This window comes from Morone saxatilis, unplaced genomic scaffold, assembly GCF_004916995.1.
Source record: "Morone saxatilis isolate NCDOM2014 unplaced genomic scaffold, NCSU_SB_2.0 Contig20, whole genome shotgun sequence".
Taxonomy (NCBI): Eukaryota; Metazoa; Chordata; class Actinopteri; family Moronidae; genus Morone; species Morone saxatilis.
The window spans coordinates 6,198,798-6,216,580 of NW_023339763.1; the positions used below are offsets into that span (position 1 = coordinate 6,198,798).

The 17,783-nt window shown below is 38.6% G+C and overlaps 1 protein-coding gene across 2 annotated transcripts in view; it reads right to left on the reverse strand.

The window, feature by feature from the left end:
• Positions 1-3,401: 3,401 nt before the first annotated feature.
• Positions 3,402-17,783, reverse strand: part of dbn1 (drebrin 1) — a 114,380-nt gene continuing 99,998 nt past the window's right edge. For both annotated transcript variants that reach the window (XM_035666484.1, XM_035666483.1), the window contains exons 6-14: positions 16,925-17,002; positions 16,223-16,374; positions 15,872-15,929; positions 13,879-13,935; positions 13,415-13,529; positions 5,143-5,268; positions 4,490-4,962; positions 4,297-4,396; positions 3,402-3,558 (exon numbers count right to left, since the gene is read on the reverse strand). In XM_035666484.1, coding sequence (XP_035522377.1) covers positions 3,503-3,558; positions 4,297-4,396; positions 4,490-4,962; positions 5,143-5,268; positions 13,415-13,529; positions 13,879-13,935; positions 15,872-15,929; positions 16,223-16,374; positions 16,925-17,002 — 1,215 coding nt within the window. In that variant the 3' untranslated portion in view covers positions 3,402-3,502. The remainder of the gene's footprint in view (positions 3,559-4,296; positions 4,397-4,489; positions 4,963-5,142; positions 5,269-13,414; positions 13,530-13,878; positions 13,936-15,871; positions 15,930-16,222; positions 16,375-16,924; positions 17,003-17,783) is intronic.

Sequence of the window (17,783 nt, forward strand, 5' to 3'; positions counted from 1 at the left end):
ATTGTTCTTCTTTGTGTAAATACAGCGATCTTATGATTTATTGATTATATGAATGTAAAAGGCTGGTTCATTTTCAAGGTGTTAAAAAATTAAATAAATAATCCAGAAAATGGCGGCTTCCAAGCTGAACTTCATGACTTCTTTCTGTGCTTTAACACCAGATTGTATTAGTCCACATCCCAAGTAAACAATTGACCAGAATTCTTCAATCAGAATGAAAAAGTGACTGACGATGTAACCTTGAACACTTCTCAGCCACATTTAGGATCAAGATTTCTTATAGAATCACCAGAGAAATGTTCACAGTTATGAATGATGAGACAAAAAATGGCGAAATAAAATGAAGAGTTGCATATTTATTCACTAATTGAGCCTCATTTTACACAATTTGATATAATTTGGTGAATGTCGGATGTGGACGCGCCTCCCTCTTTGTGTCACCTGATCGTTCAGGATTCAGAGGTATAAATTAAACTGGGTCCCACACCAGGATTGGCTGGTCTGTGAACGAACAAGCCAGATAATCTGAGAAGCTTCCCGTCAGGTGAACACACACAGTATCCAGGTGCTCTACACACAAACAGGTGTTATTATTGCCTAGGAGTTTTTTTATTTTCTACAGGAATTTACAGCAAAAAAAGACTAACACTGTTGTTGCTAATATTCAAAAAGGTCCTGAAAATCAATTCTAGCACACTTTTTGACAGGTATTAAAAATACACACACCTCCCGCCTCAGCCCGCCCACCTCTCACTCCAGTTTCCAGGGCAACTAAATATCACATCAATAAAAAATAAAAATAAAATACATACGGTGCTTTTTGCATTGGCACAGAACAAAAGCAGTCGGGCAGCAGACGTGGGTCAGTATTTAAAAGTGGCTTTTAGTGGGGGGGTTTAAGCTACGTGGAGAACCAGATGTCATTTTCTGGTATTTGTTTTCTTGTCCATCCCACATGCACAGATGTTTGTAACTGCATTTTAAAATACTGAGACTGAGCACATGTGGTCTGAGTTTCCAAATATGAACTACTTAGACTTCAGTTTCAGCTCATCAACCTGGGGCCCTCAGGATCTCTGCGTCTCTTCATTTCTCACCAACAGACCTTCATTTCTACAGTCGACTTTAGCCTGCTTAGGTGCTTTATAGGTCTGGTTACCTCATATGGAAACAATGACAGGAAAGAAACAAAGTCTAATCAGTCAGGCAATCCCTTCCTACAGTGGCTGAAGTTTACAGAAGGCCTTAATACTGTTCTGGTGATTCTTCTGTAAAGTTAGGAGCTTACGAGAGATACATAAAAATCAAAGACGGGGCAGAAGAGGCTGCTAACTTTTGGTCCCTAACGGGGGTGAAGGTAGGATTCCGACACCTCACAGTCTGTCGTAATGCAATACTCACAGGTCCATATGTTTATTTAAAGCGTTATTGATTGCTGTTATTGTTGGCTCTGAAGAGATTCCTTCTTAAAGCAACTCCAGTGTCCTTTTTTGTGTCGAGTTACATTACAGAGGTCAGATGAAACTAATATGAGGCTTTAGACAAATCAAGCAGGAATGTTCCAACATTAAATCATGAAGTTCCCTCTTTGTGTTTGTTTCTGGCTGAGGAATATAAACACAGAGAAGACAATTCACACTTAAGACTTTAAAAAATGTATCTCCTTATCTTTGATTCAGCTAAACTTTTGAGAATAGTTTTAAGATGGACTTAAAAATGTGAACTTGTCCTTCAAGTAAAAACAGCAACACCACACTCAGAGGTTTCCAATGAAAATGCTAATGCAATTTCTACTATTTTATATACTGTACTGGGCCTGGGTTTTATGAACTGATCCTTTATTTTGAATTTAAAATCTGAATGTACAGCTGACAGATAATATAGTGGAGCTGAAGTATAAAATAAAACACTCAGATTTGTACTTAATACAGTACTTGAGACAGTGTGCAGTCCACCATTGGTCCCAATGGGTCAATAGTTACTTTTGTTAGATGCTTCTTGTCTGGTAAACAAAACCTTTTAGTGTGATTTTTACATAGTTAGTATAGTATAATATATTAATATAGGTGTTTCATGGCTGCTTATATCTCCAAAAACTCTACATTGTGCAGACTGTGCAAGCCTCCAGACTAATTCTGGATTTTGGGATCTATAATTAAAATTGAACTGTTAATTTGACATCACTACATCTGGTTCTCCATGCACATTAAAACAAAGACAAGAAGTAATATTTGTAAGCATCGTGTGGCCCAAATTTGCTTCCAACAGTTTCATCCCAACTTCCCTCTGTCATCCAGGATGAGTGGGACAGTAACAGATAGAAATAAACATTAAAACTATTATTATTTAAAACCTCCCTGACTCTGAAGAGGAACTGTGCCGACTGCTGTCCATAAATGAAGGACCAGGTGGGAAATTTCAGAATAATAAGAATCATACAAAGGATTCATTGTTATTTTTTCTACTGTGCACAAGCTGAAGGTGGCTTCATGTTCATTACCACAAAGCCAAACTCTCCTAAAAAACTGTTAACACTTGGAAAAATATCTACAGTATAGTCATCTAGATTGGATGCTCGTGTAAATATAGAAGTGGGGTATAAACAATGGATTTTATGGAACCAGAAAGGGGAGGGCTGATTGAGAAGCTGCAGTTCATCCACAAGGAGGCAGAAGAAGAAATAAAAGTGCACTGAAAAAAGCAACCAGATTTACAAGCCATTTAATCTTGAATTCAGTCTTAAAATCATACAAAAGGAGTGAAAACGGTCAAAAAGGAGCCACAATTTGACTTGTTTCAGGAATTTTTATCTTGAGAATAGATTGGACTTTGTCAGGATTCCCTCAGCTGTTAGTGAAAGACATTAAGATACAGCAGAATAAATTAAATATTTCACCTTTTCTTTTTCAATAAAGTGAGGACTAAATTACAAGATTAACTGACTTGCAGAGGTGAATATTTTGGGAGGAAGGCAGAAGGAAGGAGGGAGGTGAAAAAGAGGTAAGAAAAGAAAGAGAGTGAAGATATACATGGCAGCTGTAATGATCCACTGTATTAGTTTTATAGGGTGTTATTAAAGCACTACAGACTAGGTGTGTCGGCTGCCTGCCACACATTGGGCTTCATCGTCTCTAATATGCAGCAGTGCGCTACGTTAATGTGTAAGAAATCATTTACACAAACAACGTCCCCCCGCTCTCAGCTATTACATCTGCATAGCAAAAAAAAAGAAGAAGAAAAAACAAATAAATAAAATAACAAACACACAGAAAAAAAAACATAACTGAGCTTTCAAACCATCTTTAACGATAACTCAAACCTTTTTCGGTGGCTACTGTTTTCTTTTCCTCTAAAAGATAATACAGAAGTAGTTTTGATGCAAGATTTGTTATTATTATTACTTTTTTTTTGTTTGTGTTTTGTTTTTTAGAAAAAAATCTGTTTCTTCATGAAGCGCACTTCCTACTTCCTCTTGGTCCGGTGGTGGTGTCTGATTGGCCGGTTAGTCATCATCGTCATCAACCACGGGGTCCGTGTCCCAGCATGTAATGTCAATCTCTGTACGCACACACATAAACACACAAACATGCTTGTTGAGTTAATTTATTCTAGATAACTAAGACATCCTTGATTTCTGGTATGATAATGGTGGTATGTGGCATTATTTTTTTTTTATTATTTCATTGGTTTTATTTCTATTTTTTTTTTATTTCATTATTATTAATTGTATTGTTTTTACCTCCTCTGTTATGCCTGTCCTTAATTCTTATTTTATCTGTCTTGCATGGTTTTTCTTTATTTTTTCTTTATATAAATAAAGTTTATTACTATTATTACAATTATTATTATTATTATAGTGTTTCTGTTTTTTCTACCCTCACTGGACACAATAATTGAAACACCCGTCAGTATACAGCTAAACAGCACCACAAACTACAGCTCCAATATGGCCGCCAAATGGGGGACATGTTACCTGAAAACCCTCTACAATTAAACGTACTGTACATTCTCAAATAAATCCAGGTGTCCAAATACTGGCTGAGCAGGCATTAAATAATAAAGGCCAGTTACTAATAAAACTGGTTACTTTTTGGAGATGATGGACACTTAATAGCGATCCAAAAACCGAGCAAACTTGGAGCGACTAGAAATAATAAGTGAATGAAAACAGGAGTGGTGAGTATAAAATGACTATATTGCCGTATAAATGTACATTATACTATTATAAATAATGAATAACATATCTGATTCAAATAAAAAGGCATTTACAGTCTTCTTTTCAGACAAGTATCTCACCTGGTGGCTTGTTATAAAAGACCGGTGCAGGTTTAGCTGAAGACTCCTCTGATTGGCCAAATTCTTCCTCCTGTGATTGGCTGAAATAGCCCTCGCTCGCCTATAAGAACCAACAGAGAGAAAACAACTATTAACCAACAAAAAGACAGAAAACCTCTTTTTAGTGCACAGCAGCAGCATTAACCTATCTGACCTGAGTCCCTTCTTTCAGCAGCGTCTCCCCATTGGTCATCAGCAGCTGTCCGTCATCCAGCTCCTGCCTCTCGCCGGATGCATGCTGCAGTGCATGCTGGTAGCTGAGGGTCATCTGGTCAGAGGCCGTCACGTCCACCAGACTAGAGGGGTCGTCCTCTGGGGCAGTGCCCGAGCAGAAGGTCCCGTCGATCATATCATCGAAGCTAAGGAGGGGCTGAGGCTTGCCACTGGCAGTGGCGGTGCTGGGTGGGACGTTATCATGATCGCCCATCAGGTCTACCAGATTGGAGGACTGGGACGGGTTAGGGGGAGCGCCGGAACTGCTGTCCCACAGGTTGACCAGGCTGTCTGTCCCGGACTCCCACACAGAGAAGTCGGTGGAGTCGCGGGCCTGCGGGGCGACACTCTGCACAGGCTTGGTGGGTGTCGACTCCTGGACCGGCGGTTTCTGCTCCTGCTTTGGCACCGAATCTGGTGGTAGAAAACAAGCACAACACCAATGTAATAATATTTCCTTATACTTCCTCTTAACCCAGTCCATCACCAGTTGATTTGATGATTTGCAGCTCAAAAGAATGAATAAACATGTACATAACTGGACTAAGTTTGTTGAGGTTGAGTATATTTTAACCTGTTCACTTTCACTCTTACCCCACTCGTCTCTGCAGTCCTCCTCATCCCTGCTGAAGTCTTCTTTGATGGGCGTGGTGACTATTTTAGGAATGGGTGACACGGCGGCCATGTTGCGCTCTGTCCTCGCTTCGTCATCATTGTCCCCTATAGGGACAAAATGGTACAACAACATCGAAAAGGTACAGAACAAAAGTCCTCTGCACATACCTTCTAGAACAACAAAATCACCCTCATTAACCAGATATGTTGAACTAACACAGAACGTTGCGGATTAACTTAAAGGTCATACTGTAATAATGGACATCAATATGTTTTTAAGAAAGGTTTTCTTCATTGAAAGTATAACAGGGATCTTCAGTGCTGTAAAGCTGGCTGATTTTCTAACCTACAGTCACATCCTGTGTTACTTCAACACAATAAATCACAGCAATCACGTCACTTTTGCCATCACACAACCAGCAAACAGACAGATACAGTCACAGAGCCTGTTTTCAGACACCCACATCTCAAATACTGTCGAGCATTTCAAAGGTCCTGTGGAGGATGGACTCCTTAATTGCATTTAAAGTTATATTTTATTTCAATATTTAATCTGTAGTAGATGAAAAAGTATAGAGCAAAATGAAAGACAAAAGTCCCAAAATGACCTTTTGCTCTCTGTAATGTTTGAGTACCAATCTTAGTGGTAAAATACAGCTCGGCTCTAGGAATGGCAATGTCAGTCTGCAGATCAGCTGGTCACCACTTTGGTCCCCAGAGGATGAATCCCAATGACTTTGGTGATCCTTTGACTTTTCATCTAGCGCCACCAACAGGTGCATTTCATTTTACATATCCAGTTAAAAATTTAATTATCAACAAGCTTGATTGGCATTTTGGTACAGACATTCATGGTCCCCAGAAGGTGTATCCTAATGACTTTGGTGATCCTCTGACTTTTCTTCTAACCTTCACTACCAAAAAACTTTTTTTGGCCAAAAAATAACAAACAAATTCTGTCTAGATCCGCAGAACATATATTAGAAATTAATAATTTCTCTGTAGATCAGGCATACTTGGCCAGCAGTGTTGGTTGTGTAAGCAAATTCTTAATTTTCCTTTTCTTGCCTAGTTAGGGAGACTCAAGACTAGTAGCCAGTGTTATTGATGTTCAGCAAAATATAAAGAAAAGGTGCCAACATTTCATACATATTATGCTAAAGCATTTTTTTTTAATTTGGTGTGCGATGGCTACACACTTTTACAATTGAGGAATGTCAGAATCCTTTACAACAATGATAAATGAAAAGGTTAAATTCATTTCCATATAATTATTTTTCAAAGCCACTGGAGAGAGGCTAAAGAGTCACATCCTGCTCCAAAGCCACAGGTTGTCTACCTCTGATCTAGTGCCATCATCAGGTCAAAGTTTTAATTTCTCCAATTTATGTTGGTTTATTACCTAAAAACTAACCACATTTCCTTTAGCCTCAGCTGCCCTTTCTGTTTAGTGCTAATTAGCAGCTGTAAAGATGCTGACATTATACCTCAGCATGTTAACATTTAGCACAAAGTACCTCAGTACAGCCTCACAGAACTGCGAGCTATAAACTCTTGTCTTGTTCAACTCTGTCTTTGGATTGCAGTGTAAGACATAAGTGCAACCAACACGGAGTGGTTGTCATGTGACACTCAATTGATGCCTATAGTACACACTGGACATGTTATACAGACAAAAGAGGTAGTCAAGAGCCTGGGGAGTTGAAGCAAATTGATAAATGGTGGCATATTCCAACAAGTATATGGGTCACCAAAGCCAAGACATAATCACTATAATCCAGCAAGTAATGAAACAGTCATCAGATATCCTCTGAACATTCATCAATAAGCCATCAATGTATATATGAGTCACAGTCACAATGCTGAGACGACGTCCAGGAATACAACTCATTATGACAAACATCAACACAGTGTCAGTTACGGTCATGAGAATCACTTTTCACAATGAAAACGTCACTTTTTCTCAGATGTTCGATGATTTCATGCTTGTTGGAGTCAGACGTCCTGTTCAGAGACCAGAACAAGATTTCCCAGAGGACACGAACACAATAGACCACAGACAAAGAACAACGGAGTCACTTTGACTGGAAACAAACAGCTGACTGAGATGTTAGACCCTGTTAAAAATGACAAATCACATCCAGCTCAGCGGAGGTCTTGCATGGGTGGGTTCTCCAATTCACCTGGTGCTCAAAAACCGCTCTAAACATTGCCAATACCCTTTTTATATTAAAGGAGAATTTAGAGATAGATAGATAGACAGTCAGCTGTCACTAGGGACAGGGATGAACTGGTTCTTTGCCCACCCTGCATAATATCTGCCTTCACAGCACCTACATACATGCAACAACACACGCTGTGGATCATAAAGGTGGTCTGCATGATTTTGCCCAGTTACTACATTATTGCTATCCATATCCTAAAGTGTTGATTCTCCCCAAAACAACTAATGTTCTGCCTTCCCTTTAGTGGTGTCTATCCATGCAGATACTTTTGGTTTGTCCACGTTTTGAGATATGTGAGATTTCTGCCTCCACCCCGATACAATGGAGATAAATGGGCTTTTGTGTCTGTGGTGCTCTCAGCATTGATCAAAGTGACATTTCTGAAATTCAACTTTGAATTGCAATATGAATTATGATTAATGTGGGAATGATAATTTTTGCAACATAAATTCAATTTTCACTGAAAAAAGTATTAGTATTTTTGTCACACAAGTCTCCATGCCCGCCTCCTGCTACACCATGAATATTTCTCTAGAGCTGTCCCTGTGTCTGCATGGACAGATACTACGAGAGATCAGTAAGGCTATATACTTTTTTGTGAACTGACCCTTAAAACTAACAAACATTTAGTTGCCTTGATGTTATTGAGAGAATAACTGTTCAGAAAACTTGTCTTGGTTGATGCATTTAGGGTATTTAAAACATCGGATATTTGCCTTTTTCTTTTTTTACAATGTCCTTGTTTTTGGTTTGTCTGCTGGATAACTTTAAAAAGTTTCTTAAAAGGAAGGTAGGCAGTACTTTCAGGTGTTTGATACTTACTTTTAATGGGCTAAAACATACAAAATCACCATTATGGTCTTCAAACAGAATGACAACTAGATCAACTCCACAGAGGTCAAAGTGCAAAGATCCATATTCAGTCAAAGGCCCACAAACAGCGGTGGCGACTGATGGACGGTTCGAGGACGTCACACACACACACACTCACACACACACACATTTATACACAAACACTCACAGGTCGATCAGTCGGTCAGGGTTAAAAGCAGCAGGAGGAAGTATGTGTATGGGTGTTTGTTTGCAGGGAAGTGATGCAGTCCAGGATCAGAGGCAAGAGATTGAGGATCAGAAGAGGAGGGAGGTGAGAGAAAACCAATGAGGTTCTGTAGTTAAAGTAACAGTTCTTCATCCCTGAGAGAAGTAAAGTCACCTTGTTGCTAATATGAACCATAAAACATCAGAAAGAAACAGCTGACTGGACAACATCTAAAGGATGAAGACTGACGTGGCGACAGACTCAACATCTATCACACAAACCGACAAACAGCTTTATGGTTTACAGCCATAAAAATACATTTTATAATTGAGTCGCAGTTAGTGAAATGCTTGTGCGTGTGTTAGCCTGTTTACTTAGTAAGGAAGGTTACAAGCTAAAAAGCAGGTGAGCCAAAACTGTGTTATGGTTTAAAAGTGACTACCATGGCTAAGAACAACAGAACAGTTTAAGGCTTTAAATGGTTTTGTTTTTAATATCCTATAGGTAGAACACAATACAGACACAGATAGCATCCCTGCTAAAAATGCATGGATTCATTAAAAACACAATAAAAGTTGGACTTAGTTTCCTTACTTGATATTAAGGATTTTTGCTCTTTTATTACTGAATTACTTACAGTTATTTGGTTTTCAGTGTTTGATAAAGTTGCTACTGCTAAATGCTACATATTTTAATTATTTTATATTTTTCTCATAGTCAACAAATCCCATGAAAGGACCAAAACCCACAATGTAAATCTTTAAAAGCACCTCACAAATATATAGTGCAATGGAGCTCTATGGTACAGAGGAAGAAGATACACACAAGATACTTGTTAATAGTATACATTTATTGTTGGTTTGGGTCTTTTTAAGGGACTTGTTGACAAGAAGAAGACTACAAAATATCACTTCCAGAATTTCAAATATGAAAATCACCTGCTTTAAATTAACATAAATAAGTCGAAGGGGATGAAAGTTGTCGTTCAGTGTTGGGGAACGGAGGGCAGGGTAGGGGGTGAATTCGGTGAGAGGAGGTGAGGTGGTTTTAAGGGTTGGTGCGCAGATGTGTGGCTTGTGAAAGTGTGTGTGTGCTAATTTGAGTGAATTATGGAAATGAAATACTAAAACTGAGATTATAAAATTGCATGTGGACTGAAAAAGTGGTAAACCGAGTTTGTCGGAGAGGCATCACTGCTGTCTTTTCCTCACTGGCACTGTTGAGCTTACTGATTGCCGGTCTCTCAAGACAGATGGTACAACAATTTGAAAATGTGCCCACCTCCTTTATTGAGTCCATTTTTGATGTTTAGTTCTGTTATTTTATACTAGAAACTGACAAAGTATCATCAGATCTGACCAGCTAACATCAAATTTCGCCTCTGTTTCTGTCTTCTTCAATGTTGGAAGGAAGTCTTTCTGTTACAGAATAACAGTTACATTTCCTTGTGGAAATACAACTGTCACACTGATTTCTGATGAATCAAAATACTTCTCAACTAAAAGGGCTTTTCAAGAAGTCCTGTAGTAGTCCTGTAACGTTCTTGTCCCAAATTTAAAGTGGAATTTTTTTGTTCATTTTCTCTCTGTGGAGGTTTATCTGCACACTAGTACCCCGATGTGATCAGGTTTTTGGAGTTTTCTGGTTGTGTTTGTGCATGTAAGCTTTATATGATGATTTTGTAAACTTGAGTAAGACCTTATTCTGGTTTTGAGAAACAATGGGCCTCATGTAAGAACATTTTTATGTTCTTATCCTCTTTTAAACTTCTTTTACTTTTTTCTGAGAGGTTTGCTGGTGGGTGTTTAAGTCAATTCATCAAATTCTAATGTAGGGGATATTCTTTTTTCTTGTTGCTTTGGCTGGATTTGGAGCAAAGAAACCAAATCACGTACGAAGATAATGTTATAATCATGTACACAAGAAGAAGAATAAAAACATTACTTGTGTTTTATGTCAACATGAAGTATTGAACATGATCAAAACCAGAATAAGACTCAAAACTGGGATATTAGTGTGCATGTAAATGTTCCCTGTGTATTTAATCGCTCACATTTTTAATTCACATGCAGTTTCATTCTCCTTTAGTGTTTCAACTTCAGCCTCCATATTTGTGGAGGGGATTTGTGTCTGGGGAGAGATGTTCGAAACAAGCTGCTAGTGTCCATCGGTCTTCTTCTTCTGCTGTTTATCGGTTATGTGCTGTACCTACCGGCGTAGCAGCGGGCTGCGTCCGTGCGTGTGGCGGGGTACGGAGGGGCGACGTGCGCCAGGGTGGGGGAGTCGGACTGGGGCTGCTGGGACTGTGCTGCTGCCTCAAGAACGGGCTGTCCAAACGGCCTGGCGGTCGGGGGACGACACACAGCCACACACAGCCGATCACGAAGATTTAAACACAAACATGTAACAAAAGACACGAAGCGACGCACCAGGACAGAGAGATGTGGAGAAGATGGACGAGACAGGAAGTCAAGACAGACAAAAAGCAAAAGAGGGAGGGAGAATAGAAATAAGGAATGCAGGAGAGGTCAGAGTCAAGACATAAGAAGTTCAGCCCCAGAGGAAAAAGTGAGAAGCAGAGAGGATTGTGGGAAAAGCCGAGAGTCCCGTGGAAAGCCATAAAGAAGAAAAAGACACGTGGAGGAGGAAATGAAAGAAATGTTTACCGCAAAATGTCACAAAATGGAGAAATCAAAGATGGAAAAGAGTGGAGGAATGGGTGAACAAATAAATGAAGAAGTGAGGCGAAATGAGGTGGAATGAGGATGATGAACACAAATGTTGGGTCAAATGAGTGCAGAAGAAACCTCGCATGGAAGGAAAAAAGAAAGACAGAAGGAAAGAAGAGAGAAAGAAAGAAAAGCAGTTAGTGTGGCTTTAAACACACTGACTGACAGCATGCAGTTAGGCAGAAATGAAACGCTGACAGAGTTTGTTGTTGTTTTTTCATCCTCACGTGTCTAACTTACATTTTTCCTGTGTATTCATGTTTCTCAATAATGAATCCCAGAAAAGAAAAACATAATTTTGTGTCTCTGAAAACTCTGTAAATATTGGTGATCGGACGACATGAATCTCCTGCTTCTTTGCTTGTTAGCAAATTACACATTATGATGAAATTGTTTTTCCAAAATTATAATAATCTCATGTAAATGGCTCAATGATTAATGCACCAACAATACCTAATACTTAATACTTCATATTTAGTTTCCCTAACAGAAACCTGATCATGTTTTTTACTGCATTCTGTTCAATTGTAGCATACTTTTAAATATTAACTGTAAATCAAGCTGTTGCCGGAATGATTCCTCATTCAGTGGCCTCATTCAAATTAAGGCCACATGCTCGGTCCAAACACAGCCTTCGGGCAACTTTTACATAGAGTATAGGGAAGAACTACATCTACTTCAAACTGCATGGAAGCAGGAACAACAACTCCTGTAGTATATACTGTATAAAAACTGATATGTAGCCTGAGAGGCAAAATCCAGGGCAAAGAAAGTCTGTATACTACAGCAGACAGTCAGAGGACTGTTTGATTTTAGTGAGAAAATCATCAAAAAAATGTAAAAGTGGAGTAAGAAATATATGAAGGGGACATGTTCCAACCTTCCCCAGTGGACATTACATCCTCTCTTTTTGAAGCAGGGTCGTGACAAACACTTACGCTACAGACAAACAGCGTACAACAATGCAAGTATGCAAATTAAAAAATCAAAATCACATGGAAAAGCAAAAGCCATCCAACGGTAAGAGAAGAGATTGTCTGGTGGTTTTACAGTGTGGACTCCTGTGATTCCAGTGTGAAAAGATGTGAACTCTTTCCTCTTGGTAATAAATTATTTTTCAAACACATTTTTAAATACATGATAAATCTTAATCTCTGCAAATTAAACATTTAAGTTCTGGTTCTACGTAAGCAGCAGCGGAGGAGATGTTGGATGTGATTAATGTCATATTGACACATAATGATTCAGATGACATCTCACACCCACTCCCTTCCTCCACAACTGGAGGCTCCTTCAGGTGCTTCATCTCTCCATCACAGACTTCACACTCAGCCAGGACAGGAAACTGATGTGCCTAATGCCTGCAGACTGACTCAATCTCTTCTTTCAGCTGGGTATCGCTTGCCAGAAGTGGAGAGTACTGTACATTTACTGTACACAAGTACTGTATGTGAGTACAATTTTCAGGAACTTGTACTTCTTATCAATAAATGCCACTTTATACTTTAACTCTACTACAATTCAGAGATATCAGACCAGTGGTTCTCAATATCTTCGGTTAGTAGTTGTCTGTCCTTCTGCCCCATGTCTGTCAACAGTTCCACCAAAGAAAGAAACATTTCAGAGCAAAAAAAATAAATATAAAAGTATATCAGAACTTTTCTTATTCCTTCCATTAATAGTCTGACGACCCCTCAGATTTGTCTGGTGACCCTTCAGAGGGTTCCGACCCGTTGGTTGGGAACTACTGGTCTAAATGAACTGTATAAAAAAGCAGTTAGCTCTACCTTGAGCAGCTACCACAGTAAAATGCTGCACCATGTTGGAGGTAGATGTTTTGTTTTTATTGCAACTGCATTTGCAAGAATTTAACAGTAAAAATGTGCACTGTGCTCTGTCGTGTCGCCTCAAACTGACAGGCACAAATGGGCAAACCGGTAAAATGCATTTTAAAAAATTGTATTTTGTAATTAAAATAGGATGTAAAAACTCTGTCCTGTTTTTAAAACTTTTTTAAGACTGTGAATGGAAAGATGAACACAGCTTTACTGGTTTGATTTAATCTTTTTGCTTAATTGAGTCCACTGTATGTACACACTGTATATTTTAGTAAAAATATAAATAATATAATATAAATAAATCAATTAATTACAGTCCTCTCTGCTGTCATCTGTCTTTTTCTGCTTTCATGGTCAGTGTTTACATGAGAATAAACTGAACCTGAAAGATAATTGTTATGTGAGTATTAAAGTCTTTACCGGTCCTGTGGACGGAGATGGGCGAGGTGTCGATACTGATGGTCATGGCTCTCTCCTTCAGCTTGAAAAACTCTCGTGGATTTCCTGACCGCTGAGCGATGATGGCCTTCGCCTCCTGGAAACACACACACACACATAATGTAAATATTTGTTTATAACTGGTTTGAGCATGCATTTGGGCAGCTAATAAAATATTCTGGGTAATAAGCCAATAAAATACTGTTACTGAACATAATACTGATAATTCCAGTCCCAGAAACTGGCTGATCCAAGTCATAAATTAAAACTATTGGGTGGTGACAGCATTTGTACCATCCTTTCACTAATTCCTTAAAACCCCATTTTATAAATGTGTTTGGGTGGATTAATGACCTTATATAAATATATAATATTTATTTCCATTAATTTCTCTGACTTGTACTTGTTTTTCACTTTAGCTTTTGTTGATTTAGATAAAGACTCACCTCCACCTCTGAATCCTTCTTGTCCAGGTTGAGGTCCTCGATGCTCGCCTCTGCTGCCTGCAGAGATAAAAGAATACAGATTTAAAAAAAACTTGTTGCTAAGCTGTAATTTAATGATTTGAAACCTAAAGCATGGAAAAAGCAGATCATAAGGATTTTCCAGGAATGTTCTGACTTTCTGAAGGGAGAGCTCACACGAAGCCGCCAGCGAGGGGCGATAGAGAGTTTATCACTAGACAACACATCCAGGAACAAAGATCAACACCACAGAGGAAATAGTAGTAGTAATCGTGTTCACTAAAGGGAAAATGAAAGAAAGAATTATGCTTTTTTGGAGCAGTTTCTACAAATGAATGGTTTTCTGGCAGATATTTTGTTGTGAAGTTTAAGCAGGGCACATTTTTAAATCATTATGGGTACATTCAGAGCTCTGAGGTGATCTAACAGGTGTAGAGTTGGTGGAACAGCCTTTCTGAGCACATTTTATAAGACTATCATTTGTTTAATGCCACATACAGTAAATGAAAAACAATACTTGTTTCTTGATCAAATGGAAGTATGATTGTAAACCAGTCAGAACAATGTGGCCTAGAATTATTTATTATAACATCACATATTGTCAGTACTTCTCAGCAATATATGACAATAGGAAAACACATGAAGAGTTAAATATGATGTTCCGTTGAGAATTTGCTTCTTTTCCTTTTTATTAATTGAATATTTTTAAGTTTGCACGATTGGGAGGCTAAAACAAGCATTGTGAAGGTGTCACTTTAGGGTCTGGATAATTGTGACAGCATTTTTTACTATTTTCAGAATTTTTACAAACCACACAATCAATCGATTAATGGAGAGAAGAAATTGTTTATCATTAGTTACAGTCCTTTAGGAAATGAGTTCCACCTAAACCAACTACAACAGTACAATCCTGCCTTACATTAATGCACGAGTGATAATAATGATCTAATGATATATAATATTACAGTACAGTAATATAACAGTCACAGTCTGGATTGAGTGCTTTTACTTAGTATTTTTAGTGTGGTATTAGTACTTTTACTCAAGCAAAGGATCTGAATACTTGCTCCATTGCTCAAAACCTATTTAGTAGTTTTATAGTTTAACTGAGTTTCTGGACAAACAGTTTCATGTTTAACCAAAAAGACAAAGCTGTATAATATCAGTTAGACACTTTGCTCTCTTGTTGCAGTGCCTCTGGAAAAGGATTACGGCTCCTCTGGGTGTTATTATTTGGGGAAGCAGCCCAGTCGTTGACAACCTGCTGGTTTCTCCCCCACTTCCATCAGTAACAAACGGTTCCTAAAGCGCCTTGAGCAAGGCAATATAACTGCTGTATATGAAGTCGCCAGCAGGACAGATGTTCAGAGATTAGATGAAATATTTGCTGCTGTGCTACGACGCAGCAGGCAGTTGATTGCAAGATGTTCTAATAGTTCTGGGTTTGCTTGTGGACTGAATAAACTGTCAAAAGTGTAAAATAAAAAGTAAATTCATGGACAGCGTATAATCACTCTCTTTTTAAAAACAAACCCCACTGTCACACAAATTGACTTCATTTTTTGGTAGCAGTGTGATTCTGGCACAAAAACCGGAGGCTTGCAAACGACATCTTCGTGGTAGTTTGGGAAGGGAAGTGATGGTCTGATTGGCCGAGAGAGCAGAAATAGAAACAATCAACTCAAAACACACCTGAACAACACTTCGTACACAGAGAAGTGAGACTCCAGGAGTGATGTGTTTCACTTCCTTTGCTATCCACACAAGTAAGGAAGTATTTATTTGTGCCATTGAGACAGATGAGCAGGAGAAACACTTTTTTACTGCAATGAATGATTAATGAGCAGCAGAGTCATAATAATATTATTATATTGTATATAACTATTCATATCTACCCTTATTGTTTATTTTATGTATTACCATTTAATTTATACACATTATTTTGCACTCTTTGCTCTTCTGGTTAGAAACTTACGATCGTGGTCTGGTTCCGCAACCTCTCTCTGGCCTCTTCCTCCTCCAGCAGTTTCTTCCTATTGTCACACACATAAACACACGCATTAGATGATACTTTACACTCTTGATACCTGGGAAACATCTGATTTTTTTCCACAGCAAAGTTACACCCGTGTATCATGAACAGAAGCCCCACAGAAAATGAAAAGTGATGATGATGCGAACATGTGTCAGACCCAAACCAGGGTTAAACTCATCCTGAACTTAAAATGAAGAAGGGACTGTTAAAAATTCTCTGCACATGTTACTTCTGAAATTTGTTTTTCATTTATCAGTATGACTTTGAGTGTTTAGTGTATCTGTTCCTCACCTGTGCTCCTCGATCTGCCTTTCCCTCTCACGGTACCTCTTCTCTCGGTTCTCCTGCTCTTTCCTCTCCAGCTCCATCCGCTCCTCCTCGTAGCGCTGCCGCTCCTCTGCAGCCTTCTTCTTCTCCTCCTCCTTCCGTATCTCCTCCTCACGCTGGAGAGAAAAAACAAAGAAAAAACGAGACATAAGTCAGCTGAAATGCCCATGGTGATGCCTTCAGGTGATGCTGGGAACAGATAATTGGCATTTTTGTATCTTCTATGAAAGGGGGCTTTTTTATACACATGTATGTATGTTTTTTGGTGGACTACCTGATTAATCTTGTTCTGATACTGAATCTTGCTGTTCAACTTGATATCTACAGTTTCAGAATCTCTGAAGCTGTGAAGGGCAGATCCAGTGGACACCCTGCAGCTCCATGAAGCACGCTGTCATTTTGCATTTTGTTCGAACGTGCTGAAGGCAACACAGCTGGAGGACGCAGTCGTTTGACTTTGTTCTTCACTTCCACTCGACTCCAAACACAACTTGGATTCTTATTAACTGTTTTTATACAACACTAATTAAGTAATAACTTGTAATAATCAGAATTATCCTTTAACTTCGCTAGTTTATGATGCAAGATTAAACTGTTTATTTCCTTCCTTCATATATCTTATTTTTTGTCCTCTCACTCCCTCCCTCTTTGCTATTCCACACCTACCTTGGCCTGCTCCCAAAACTCCTCTCTATTGATTTTCTTCATCTCCACCTCGGCATTGGTCTTCTCGTACACTGTGCCCTGCATCAGGAGAGGAAGAGGGTAGAGAGACATAAAGAGAGAGAGAGAGAGATTGAGTTTCTTTAGTCATTAGAATTCATGGCACAGTGTGTGTGACAATGTGTGTGCATGTCTGTCTTTATGTGTATAAATTACCTTTATGTTCTCTGTCTTATAAACACACTAAAGCCAGTATACAGATACATGCTGTTCTGTGTACTGTGAATACTCTGATTAAGATAATAGATGCCTGGAGATCCCAAAGTATCGAGAGATACTAAATATGAGAATTTTGATAAAATGTGTGTAAAAATGATATTTAAATCTTTGGTTGCAATAAGCTGGAACAAGCGGATACAAAATATATGTGTGATACTGTAATGCAGTGGTGAATTTTAAAGCTACAGAATTTAAGACGACTAGAGCTGAAAGATTGGACAAAAATATCTAAAACTTGATGGAAAAAGTGATGGAAAACTTACAACTAAAAAGTAAAGAAATATAACAATTAAGCCCTCATTTACTAGTATATTACATCAAAGGTATTGACATTACTCCAGGTTAAAATGATTATGACATTCAAATGTTAAAGCACCAGAAAAGCCAGTTATGATAGTAATGACGAAGGCTACGTTCACACTGCAGGCACAAGTGGCCCAAATCTGATTTATTTTTGTGACTCAGATCTGTTTTATTCATAACAGTGTGAACAGCACAAATCACATGTAATCTGATCTTTTCAATTCAGATACAGGCCTGATATTTTGCAATGGGACCTCAGTGTGAACAGTCATATCAAAAT